The sequence below is a fragment of the Diplotaxodon limnothrissa genome, linkage group LG14 (assembly GCF_057381915.1).
Source record: "Diplotaxodon limnothrissa isolate DT_005_m linkage group LG14, D_limnothrissa_male_GT1.1, whole genome shotgun sequence".
Classification (NCBI taxonomy): domain Eukaryota; kingdom Metazoa; phylum Chordata; class Actinopteri; order Cichliformes; family Cichlidae; genus Diplotaxodon; species Diplotaxodon limnothrissa.
This window is the reverse complement of record NC_140609.1, coordinates 41,407,790-41,420,393: the sequence shown is the minus strand read 5'-3', so window position 1 is coordinate 41,420,393 and position 12,604 is coordinate 41,407,790. Positions and strand designations below refer to the sequence as shown.

Sequence of the window (12,604 nt, the reverse complement as noted above, 5' to 3'; positions counted from 1 at the left end):
TTAGCCTGTTGGAGCGTGAGGCTGTTCACACGTGCGCACCGCAGCAGGACTCCCACATTCTGAGCCGTCAACAGTCATCGTGATCACAACTTTCCATCTGTGTGAAGGCTGCAGGCAGCTGTGGTGCTGAGCCTGCTGCTTCGAGGTCACTGAGTCCTTAAAAAATTCGTTTTTACTAAGAAGAAAATCCAGCAGCGTGAAAGATGCTAGGATGAGAACGCTGCACGCACGAACACACACTCTCTCTGGCCACACCGACTTATTTCCTGTTTGTTTTCACAGCTAGAGGCAACAAAAAGCAACCACAGAAAACTCAGAGGAGTTGCGTGAGTTTGTGGTAAATAGATGGCACTCTTACACTTGGTTTTAAAAGCCTCTCACTGGGACTAACGTAATCTCACACCATCTCTTTTTGATGCAAAATCACTCACTGAAAACTGTCTCGGCAACATTTCATCCTCCCCGCTGAAGGGAAACTTTAGCCTGATCTATGAATGTGGACCCCAAACTGGATCTGATTGACCTGCACGTTGTTCCTCAGGGTTTTAAACAGGGCTACATTACCTGTCGTCAGTCAGCTGGTTAACTCGAGCTGAACAGAACTGATTTGATCTGAGACTTAATTTGAATGTTCTGGTTTCATAGCTGTCCCTCCTGTCACTATCAGCCACTACAGCGCTGCACTGCATGCTGGGAGTTTGTGGAATTCATCGATCAGTGAAAATCTCTGACACGAGGGCCTTTAAATGCTTCAAAACTGGAACGAATCCAATCACACACACACACACACACACACACACACACACACACACACACACACAGTGGCCACACTTCCACTCTGACCTATTTCCTGTTTGTTCTCACAGTCTCAGCACAGACGTGCCACAACTAAGACAAAAGACGCAGCGCACACAGAGCTGTGTGCAAACAGAGGGTTTAATATGTACAGTGCTGCTGTGTGAACACAAAGTGAACGAAGAAGCAGCAGCTCAGGATTACTGGAGGGAGGATTCGGTCCACACGTGACCTTATGAACTTTAAATGTTTTCTAAAAGCAAAACAAAATGAAATAAAACTATAAACTACCATTTAGAAAACCTGCAGGTATTATATTATAAAAAGCAAAAGCAATAAGGACATAATCTCCTTTCATGTATCCTTTAAAATAAAACATCCTCTTGGTTCTTTTGAAAGTTTGAATCAGTCTTTCAGACACTGGTCGCTGGCACCACGTCGAGTGTTTGAGGTTAAAAACAAAGAGCAAATCTGAGTGTGTTATAACAGGCTGTTTCTTCACAGTTCACTGTTAGGCTCGTTGCTGCTGCTCAGCTGCCTCCTCGCTGCTCTCGCTTTCCTTGTTCATTTGTCGGATGTCAGGCCGTTTCCTTCTGGACAGCGTGCTCCGCCTCACCTGGGCCCGAAAAGCCTTAGAAAGGAAAAAGTAAACGAGCGGATCCAGACAGATGTTGAGAACTGACACTATTGTCGTCGCTTCCTTCAGGTTGTATAGCACCTGCTCCACAGAGCAGTTCCACTGAAAAGTATAGAGGAGCCGAACCAGGTGATACGGGACGAAGCAAACACAGAAGATGCTGACCAGCACTAAAATGTTCCTGCGAGACTTCACTAACTTTCTGGAGCCCGAGGAGGCCAGCTGCCTCTGCTGTGCCTGCAACACCCTGCGGGAGGTGCTGTGGTAGAAGAAGACCAGGGATACGAGGACCAACATAAAGATGATGATTGCACTGACGTGGACTATTGTATCCAGCAGGCTGACCTGGAAATCACAGTGGGTGGAGTTAGAGGTCAGATTCTGGGCGATGACAAAGAGGATGATGTAAACGATCGCAGGGATCAGGAGGAATACCCAGGTGACCCCGGAGATGATGTGGGCGGCTCGTACCGTCTGTAGGACGTGAGTTCCTGAAGGATGAACAATTCTCAGATACCTGAAGATATGCAATAAAGAATTTCAATAAGCGGTCACAGTGATGCTTGTTGTAAGATGCAGAAGACGTGCATTGGTGTTTACGGCCATTAATCTGGTGACAGAACCGCCGAGACCACAGTCTGATGTCACTAAAGGTTTACTACCTGTTGGCAGCGATGTACCCCATGAAGAGGATGCTGGCGTACATGTTGAGGAAGAGTGCAGAAGCCCCGATGCTGCAGTAGAGCACATGGATGGTGACGGACGCGCTGGCGTAGTTGGTGATGCGGATGGGTAGGCTGAGACAGAGCAGGAAGTCAGCGGCCGTCAGGTTCCTCAGGTAGACCGTCAGGCTGCTGGATACCCGACGATGAGCTCGGCAGAAGTAAAACTTCATGGTGAAGCTGTTGAGAAGTAAACCCACCTGAGGAGGAGAGAGACCAGGCTCAGGACGAGAGTTTGGTACCCTTACACCATTCATCCACAGAAAAATGAAGATCTCTGACTGAGTTTGATCTGCTGGTCAACGTGCCATCTCTGACTAGGCCGGAGGACATGAAGCACACTGCCCACTCGTGTGGGACTTGGTTTGTTAACGCCTTTGTTAGCACCCGGCTGGATTACTGTAATGCACTTTATATTGGGGTCAGTGCATTATATATTACTCATCTACAGAGGGAGCAAAATGCAGCAGCTCATCTTTTAACAGGCACTCAAAAGTTTGAGCACATTTCCCCTGTTTTAGCTTCACGTCACTGGCTGCCCATTTCTTTTAGGATTCATTTTAAAATTCTTTTATTTACTTTTAAAGCTCTCCGTGGCCTCGCCCCATCGTATCTCTCTGAGCTGCTACAGCCTCATACACCCACCTGCTCTCTCAGGTCAGCTGATCAGTGCTCCTGCATGTACCCAGGACTGGGCGTAAACTTTGTGATCCTGCTTTTGCTGTAGCAGCTCCAAACTGTGGAACCAGCTTCCTTTAGAGATCAGACAGGCCAGTTCTTTACCTGTTTTTAAGTCACTCTTGAAAACCCGCCTCTTTACCCTGACCTTTGACACCACGTGAGATGTTGGTTTTTATTTTTATTTCAGTTGTTTTTAGGTGATTCGATGCTGTTTTATCTTGTTTTTGTTTTAATATAGGGCTGTTTTAATTTTATGTTTTATGTGTTTTATTTATTTATTTTGCTGTTTTCTGTTATTCTATTGTTTTAACTTTAGTCCGAGTGAAAAACAGGTGGAGTGTGCTTTCACCTTGGTGCGGCCTTTAGCCATGTCTGTAGCTGCTGTATCAGACGAGTTTGTGAATAAAATTGTTTACCAGTTATTCCTCACATGCCAGTAAGCAGCTAAGACCAGAACAACGAGCTGACCCCTGTTTGAGGGAAATTATAGCTCAGCTTGAGACTGGGGACACTGGTTTCACCCACCATTAGGAAGATGATATTCACTTGCTAATCAGGTAATTCGGTCATCTTGAGCTATACAATCAAATATTCCGCCGGTCAGTAACCCAGTGTTTTCTGTATTATTATTGTTATTGTTATTCTATGATTCCTTCGTTGTTCTGATTTCCGATTTTGTATTCTAGTTCTGAGGTTTAGTTCTGTGCCCAGTCAGCTTCCTAGAATTCAAAGTGTGTCACAGCTCAGGAAAAAAAAAGCAGCGAAATGAGCGCTGCTTTTCAGTCTGGTTACTACCGTTTATGTCAGAACCGATACCGGTACCCATCCCTAGTGAGGTTATAGTCCGAAAAATACGGCATACGGGTTTTGTAAAGTGATTTGTTTCGGGGCAGGAGGCTGGGAGACTTCGCGGTCTGGGATAGAGCACGCAGTTTCACACACTCTTCATTTTGCACTTTATGGCGCTGTTGTAAATAGTGAAAATACTAGTTGTGCTAGCTGCACGGCGTCAACACATTAAAAAGCTAACCGCTAACACGTTGATGCCGTGCAGCCCCACACACGGGACGATCCATACAGTTATGGCGTTAACGTCATTTTAGTGACAGTAACGCTGACAGCACTAAAATAGTAATCTCCAGATGTTTTCTTTTTGCCGAGCAGCTCCTCTTTGATAGCTGCGTGTCCAGGGTAAACCTCCGCCTGCCCCACTCCTCCTTTACAGGTGAAAATAGAGCAACAGGACCGCTGAGTCTTTGACTTTATTTCTTTTCTGCTGTGTTTTACTTGCATCTATTTGAAAGACTGAGTGTAAACACACAAAAAAAATATTTTATGTGCTGGAATGTGCAGAAAATAGGTTTAAATGTAAAAAAATGTCTTCCAGTCAGTGAATGTTGCAGATAATTAAATGTTTGCTTGATGCATAAAGTTAAAAGATTAAAACTAATAAAACAAGTTTTAAAAAGAGACTTTTCCATCTGATTACATTTTGTATGATGGATTATGTAGAAAAAGTAGAATTGGGCTGAAAGATCTATCACTTTATCACCTCTTCAGGTTGTAAATCGTGTTTTTAAAAAGTAACTAAGTAACTAAGTAATTAATTACTTATGAAAATAAGTAATCAGTAAAGTAACGGGATTACTTTTTGGGGAAGTAATCAGTAATTAGTTACTGATTACTTTTTTCAAGTAACTTGACCAACACTGGTTGTAACACAGATGTGTCTGCACTGTGCCCGCCCATGCTCGCTGCTCCTGCCGCTCCTGAAGTCTTTTGTGTTACACTTGGATCTAAGACTAAGGACTGTGACAGTAACTAACCCTAACCCCTAACCCTATCCTTGAAAGAGTAGTTGTCAAACAGCTAACAGATCATCTGCAGAGGCTTATTGAAGAGTTTCAGTCAGGTTTCAGAGCTCATCACAGCACAGAAACAGCTTTAGTGAAGGTTACAAATGATCTTCTTATGGCCTCTGACAGTGGACTCATCTCTGTGCTTGTCCTGCTAGACCTCAGTGCAGCGTTCGATACTGTCGACCATAATATCCTATTAGAGCGATTAGAACATGCTGTAGGTATTACAGGTACTGCACTGCAGTGGTTTGTATCATATCTATCTAATAGACTCCAGTTTGTGCATGTAAATGGAGAGTCCTCTTCACACACTGAGGTTAATTATGGAGTTCCACAGGGTTCAGTGCTAGGACCAATTCTGTTTACATTATACATGCTTCCCTTAGGCAGCATCATTAGAAGACATAGCATACATTTTCACTGCTATGCAGATGACACCCAGCTCTATCTGTCCATGAAGCCAGATAACACACACCAACGAGTGCCCAGTGGAGAGAGTGGACAGCTTCAAATACCTCGGAGTTCACATCACGCAGGACCTGTCATGGTCCTGTCACATCAACACCGTGGTGAAAAAGGCCCGTCGGCGTCTCTACCACCTCAGACGCTTGAGAGACTTCCAACTGCCCTCCAAGGTGCTCAGGAACTTTTACTCGTGCGCCATAGAGAGCATCCTGGCGGGAAACATCTTAACCTGGTTCGGGAACAGCACCATGCAGGACAGACGAGCTCTACAGAGGGTTGTGCGATCAGCTGAGCGCACCATCCGCTCCGAGCTCCCTGACCTGCACTCAATCTACAGCAGGCGGTGCTGAACCAAGGCCAGGAAGATCGTGAAGGACCTCAACCATCCCAACAACAGACTGTTCTCTCTGCTGAGGTCAGGAAAGCGATTCCGCTCCCTGAAGACCAACACAGAGAGACTGAGGAGGAGCTTCTTCCCGCAGGCGATACGGTCTCTCAATCACACCACCACACAGTACTGACCCACACATATGGTTCTTACACACACACTGGACTTTCTGGACTTTGGTTTTGCACAACACTGGTCACTATATTCTTCATTTCCAGTTAATACTTGTACAGCTGCTGTTATTGTGTATATATTTATTTATATTTAGATTTCTTCATACATTCTTATATAGTTCTATATTGTGTATTTTGTTGTACAGTTATTTTATTTTCAACTTTAATTTATATATTTATCTTTATCTTATTCTTCCCAGTTAAATTTACCCTTCATTCTAATTTGTGTTGTACAGTTATTTCATTTTTAACCTTAATTTATATTTTATTCCTTCCTAGTTAAATTTACCCTTTTTAATTTTTCATATTTATTTCCTATCTTATTCATAGCCGTTTCCTTTTTTGTTTTCTTTAGGTCACGAGCAGTTGTCCAAGCATTTCACTACATATCGTACTGTGTATGACTGTGTACGTGACAAATAAAATTTGAATTTGAATTTGAATTTGCAATAGACTTAGGCTGCCGGGAGATTCCCATGATGCATTGAGTTTTTCCTTTCCAGTCACCTTTCTCACTCACTATGTGTTAACAGACCTCTCTGCATTGAATCATATCTGTTATTAATCTCTGTCTCTCTTCCACAGCATGTCTTTATCCTGTCTTCCTTCTCTCACCCCAACCAATCACAGCAGATGGCCCCGCCCCTCCCTGAGCCTGGTTCTGCTGGAGGTTTCTTCCTGTTAAAAGGGAGTTTTTCCTTCCCACTGTCGCCAAAGTGCTGCTCATAGGGGTCATATGATTGTTGGGTTTTTCTCTGTGTCTATGAGGCACCTTGAGGCGACTTTTGTTGTGATTTGGCGCTATATAAATAAAATTGAATTGAATTGAATTGAATTGACACCTTTTTGCTGAAATTTGAAGAAATTTCTAAAATGTAAATGACCTTAAGTAGTTGTTGAGAGCAATACGCTGATCTGAGTCACTGAAACTCACCAGAAACACCAAACTAAGGATGGGTGTGAAGAAGAGATGGGACACGGTGGTGACTGGATTACAGCTTTCTGTCTCATTGGAAAATGAAGAGCTGTTGTTGAATGAGGTCACTCCACTCATCTTTCTCTGGGTTTGGACAGAGATCATCCACATTAATATTCTTTATTATAATTATATAATAATTAAAAAATCATTTTGACAAAGAGGAGAGTGATTACTATTAATATTAGCTGCACATTTAAAGGAGCTGCTGACTTTCAAGTATCGCATTGAAGAAAACGATGTTAAAAGCTTGATCGTTAGCACAGTGCACTGACACCAACCCAGCTGAACAGCTGCCATCTCTATGCTGAACATTCAAATATGGAAAAGCATGTTTTTCTGCAACAAACACACACAGACACACTCACCCTCAACTCTCCTCGATGTCTAACGTGTACCACACTACTTCCTCTCTGCTCTTACACAGAAAGAAGAACTGCTGATAACCACGGATGTGGTTGGCGTGACGATAAAGAGCCGCGTTATTGGTCAGATAAACCACAACACACTCAAAGGACGCTTTAGGCCACGGGCCGAACACGATAAACATTTACTGAACCGACCAAAACTAAACGTTCTTCTAACATCACTATAAATCGTTTTGTCTTGTTTTGCACATATTCAACTCTGTATATTTTATATATTTTATTATTATTATTATTATTATTTTATTTTATTTTTTTACTATTTAATTTGTAAAAATGTGTATACACACACACACACACACACACACACACACACACACACACGTAGGAAAATATTTAGTATACACATCCAGAAATGCATACACTATTATATATTGTACATATATTTATTAGTTTCAGGTTGGCCATTCTTGTATTTTGCTCGTTTGTGTTGTTGTGTTTGCACATCTCTGTTGCTTGTGGGGCTCGCACACAAGAATTTCACTCGCATGTGCTGTGCCAGTGTGCCTGCACATGTGATGTGACAATAAAAAAAAAAAAAAGTGATTTGAATCGAAGCAGTCGGGAGTACGAGTCTGAGAGATTTCAAACGCCGTCTTTTTGTCTGGACTCACGTTCGTCATGCAGCTCGTGGCTCCTCTGCCACAATGAAACTGTCACGGCTGTGGTGACGTCAGCTTCCTCTTCAACCCTCGAGTTTAGCTCCACGTGTAAGACACACAGGTTTCAGTCAGCATGTAATAAACCTGCCGCTGGGTCCGAAAGGCTCTGTTTTCAGAATCAACTTGTCTCGTGGCCATCGCTAACGGCTCGTTCTGACTTGAAATTAAGGTTGAATACATGAATAGAGGCGTCACTAAACTGACGTCATCGACGTGGAAATGATGACGGGTGGCCTGTCGTTTGGTAAGGCAGCTAAGGATCTCAGGGGTCCGGGCCGGATGTGGCCCGCAGGCCTTGAGCTCGACACCTACCTAACAATCTTCTACATTTTCTGCGCCACTAACTGAATGCATGTAAACTGAGCTCATTCATGGGATCTTGCCCGAGGCATGCTGGAGGAGGACCCAGGGATCAAACTACCAACCTTCCCATTAGTAGATGACCTGCTCTGCAGTCACCCCGATGCGCAGTCCTTTTCTTTCCGCTCTTTCCTGTGGGATGTTGTTAATTCTGCTAGTTAAAGTAACTAGTCTGATCCAATAAGACCTCAGCTGCTCACCTGAAACATTAAATGTTTTATTACTTATTTGGCAGCTGCTGCTGAGCTGATTTGGCACTGATGGACACAAACGTCACAGAAAGAGTTGATTAAACATACAGAGAGACGGCGACTAAACAAGGTTTTAGTTTTATTCGTTTCTTCAGTTATTTTGAAACACATCACTTTCAGTTGTCTAAAGGTAACTTTGTCAGGAGCTCGCTCTGAGAAAACCCTGATGAGGATGCGTCACAGTGCTGGAGGTACGGTGGGGCCTCCTGGATTCTGCACACCTGGAAGTAACAAACTCACCTGCTGGCTGTTACCTGAAGCCTTTCAGTCACCGTCTCATCGAGTTTATTGTAAATAAACGTTCTGAACTTTTTCTCCAAGTCTTCATATTGAACTTGATCTGTACCCAGTGTTATGACAGGAGAAATGACTAAACGCGTGTTAGTTTCTCTGATCTTTAAAAACACCTGTTTTTGTTACTGTGGTTATTTTTGTATTAAGGGAAACAAAAAAAGTGTCAAAAGCTTTTATGAAGAAACAATAATAATATGAAGACACCTTGAATGTCACAAGAGAGGAAGCCGTGCTCTCTTCGAAGCTGTTTTTCTGGCCTTTCTTTTCCTGCCCACAGCTTTAATCAGATTTCTTCTTCTTTTTTATTGCTCGCTGTTCTCATGTGGAAACACTGTAAGAGGAACTAAAGGAGATGAGCTGATGTGCCCCATCTAAGGGTGTGACTTCTGATTCAGACTCCATTTACAGATGTGCATAGGTAACTGGATTTACCGATGTCATGGTTTTTGTGGTTACAGGGTCTATGTTAAGGCTTTGATGTTGTTTTAACCAAATCCAGAGTTGTGTTTTCATTTGTGACTGTCTTTGTCACATTATGATGTATTAAGGTAAAGATCTGAATACAAATCTTAGTTTTTAACCTTTTATATGGTGTCCAAATGTTGCAACATGTAGAGTAAAAGTCAGACACACACAGGTTATGTGTGACAGAGACGGGAAGGCTGATCGACGTCAGTTCAATCACACTATGTCCTCGCTGATCTAAGTGGGGACAGGATTCATCGTTGTAACGGCTAAACGTTGAGATGTGTACTCAAGTTGTAAAATGTGTTGATCGCATTATTATTATTGTTAACTGAGAAGCAGTATTTTAGTTATCACCACTAGGGGGCACAATTTGCCGGGACACAGTGATGTTTCTCTCATGATAAGCTGTGTGGCAGGCAGGCAGGAAAAAGGACCCAAAATGATGACGTCCGAAGCCTCGCTGCCCGGCTGTACCACGTGACTGGTTCATGAACTTTGCCGCGAGATATGACAGCGATATAAACCCTCAGACTTCATTCAAAATGTGGGTGTTTGATGGAGAGTTGTTAGTGAGAGTTTGGAGACAGTTTGGAGGTTTATGAGAGTGAGGAGAGAAAGTCAGGAGAGAATGGAGCCAGCTAAGAAGAGGAGGATGTCCTCCCCTGTGTGGGAACATTTTGATCTTATTCCTCCCAACAAGGTATGTAAATTTCTACAGAAGATGTATTTTCATGATACTGATGGTGCAATACAATTTATGTTAAGCTGTCTTTACTTTTGTACAAGGTGAAGTGTTTGCTATGTGCCAGGGAGCTGGGATATAACAACAACACCTCATCCATGCTTAGGCACTACAGAGCTTTGCATGAGAATAAGGGGAACACCGATTGTGGAGCAAGACCAGGTGAGCCATCAAATGCCATGATAATATAGCATGCAGTAATGTTACTAAATGATATAACAATATTATACAGCTGTAATTGTGGTGTAATCTATATTGGTGAATATCATGCGCCACTAGGCGGCAGTACTTACCCTTCTAGACAGGAAGTGATGCTATGTTTTGATAGGGAGAGTAAGCTGGAAATAAAGATGGTGGTGTTCCACGTTATCGCCTAAACGAGGAGTTTTATTAAAAGAGCCCAACACAACATGGTGTCAGAAGTGCACTCGCTCTAGGCGGTGAACAGAGACAGTGGACAAAATAAACGTCAGCTTGGCGAACGGCTAGCGACGAAAATGACGGAGCAAGCAGCAGCTCTACCGGCGACTCCTGGCCCGGGTACGGCAGCTCCACCAGCGGCTACTTTCACCATCAAGCCACCGGAACCGTTCGACTTCACAAAGCCCCAAGAATGGGAGAAGTGGATCAGACGTTTCGAGCGTTTCAGAATGGCAAGTAATCTGAATGGTTCAACTGATGCTAACCAAGTGAACACATTAGTATACTGCATGGGAGACGAGGCTGACGACGTGCTAAGGGGACTCGACCTAACAGACGGGCAGCGCCAGCAGTACGATGCGGTCAGAAACGCATTTGACAGACATTTTGTCCCCAGAAAGAATGTGATTTATGAAAGAGCGAAGTTTAATAAGCGAGTACAACAGCCAGCGGAAACAGTTGACTCCTTCATAACAGCTCTATATGCTCTCGCTGAAAACTGTGAATATGGTGAACTCCACGATGAACTTTTGAGGGATAGGCTCGTTGTGGGTCTTAAAGATTCATCACTGTCGGAGAGAATGCAGCTCAACAAAGATTTGACGCTAACCAAAGCTATCACAATGGCGAGACAATCTGAGGAAATAAAAAGACAGCAAACTGACCTCAGAGGCGAAAGCAGCACAAGCAAAACAGCCATGGATGCCGTGCATGTCAGAAAGTCACAGCCAAATAAATTCAGAAGCAGAGAGCAAAAGCAGTTCAAGCCACGAAAACCACAAATAACAAAACAAGAGAATAAAACGTGTTTTAAATGTGGAAAAACACAGATGCACCCAGCAGCACAGTGCCCAGCTAAAAATGCAGAATGCCACAACTGCGGGAAACGTGGACACTACGGGAGAGTTTGTAGGTCTACAGCTGTGCATGAGGTGGCAGACTGTGCAGATGGATTCTTCCTAGGTGAACTGGATTCAGGAGAAGACCCGTGGCTTGCTAACATCTGCGTGAGAGGCAAAAGCATGACCTTCAAATTAGACTCGGGGGCAGATGTCACAGCTATCTCACAAGAGACATTCAAAGACATTAAGCAGCCAAATGAGCATCTGCAAAAAGCTGAAAAGCCACTGTATGGACCAGGAGGTGCAGCACTGACCGTGCTCGGGTCCACAAAGGAGGACATTTCCTACAGTGACAGGAGCACTGCAGAGACGATCTACGTAGTCAGAAACCTGCGTGTAGCTCTCTTAAGCAGGACAGCTTCTGTGAGACTGAAATTAATTGCCCGAATGGACAATGTTGACCTTGAGACAGTGAAGAAAGCGTACCCGAAGCTATGGGATGGGCTCGGGCTTGTTCAAAAACCGTACACGATTAAGCTGAAGCCCGACGCTAAACCTTATTCACTGAAAGTGCCCAGGCGTGTTCCGCTCCCACTACTGGGCAAAGTCAAAGCAGAGCTACAGAGGATGGAACAGTTGGGGGTGATCAGTCGTGTGGAGGAGCCCACAGACTGGTGTTGCGGCATGGTCGTAGCCCCTAAAAAGGACAAAGAGACAGTCCGCATCTGCGTGGACATGACACCTTTAAATGGGTCGGTGTGTCGTGAAAGATATATCCTTCCCTCTGTCGACCAAACACTAGGCATGCTCACAGGGGCGCAGTATTTCTCCAAGCTCGATGCTAACATGGGCTTTTGGCAAATACCGCTGTCCAAAGAATCTGCTCTCCTCACCACGTTTATTACGCCATTTGGGAGGTACCATTTCAACCGTCTGCCATTTGGTATTTCCAGTGCACCAGAGCATTTCCAAAACATGATGGTGACAGAAGTGACAGCCGGCCTCGCGGGAGTCGTATGCCACATGGACGACATCCTGGTCTGGGGATCTACGAGAGAGGAGCACGACATGAGACTCCACGCTGTCCTCGACCGTGCAGAGAAGGCAGGCGTCACCCTGAACATGTCAAAATGTGAGTTTGGCAAAAGAGCAGTGAAATTCTTAGGATTCATTGTGTCATCTGAAGGCATGAGCCCTGACCCTGACAAAACTAGCGCGGTGCAGAAGATGAAAGAGCCAAGCACTGTGAGTGAGCTTAGGAGCTTCTTAGGAATGGTGAACCAGCTGGGGAAATTCATCCCAAACCTTTCTGAGAAAGACAAACCACTGAGAGACTTGCTTTCAACTAAAAACATGTGGTACTGGGGGCATGAGCAACAAAACGCCTTTAACAGTTTAAAACAAGAACTGTCATCTGCACCAGTGCTACAGCTCTACAACCCAA

General features: G+C 44.1%; 1 protein-coding gene across 1 annotated transcript; it reads right to left on the bottom strand.

Moving 5' to 3' along the window:
• Positions 1–1,306: 1,306 nt before the first annotated feature.
• Positions 1,307–6,774, bottom strand: LOC146619550 (P2Y purinoceptor 14-like). Its single transcript, XM_085371176.1, has 3 exons — positions 6,655–6,774; positions 2,095–2,354; positions 1,307–1,949 (listed from the first exon to the last, which is right to left on the bottom strand). The coding sequence occupies exons 1-3, from the start codon at positions 6,772–6,774 to the stop codon at positions 1,307–1,309; spliced, it is 1,023 nt and encodes a 340-aa protein (XP_085227302.1).
• Between the last annotated feature and the right edge of the window lie 5,830 nt (positions 6,775–12,604).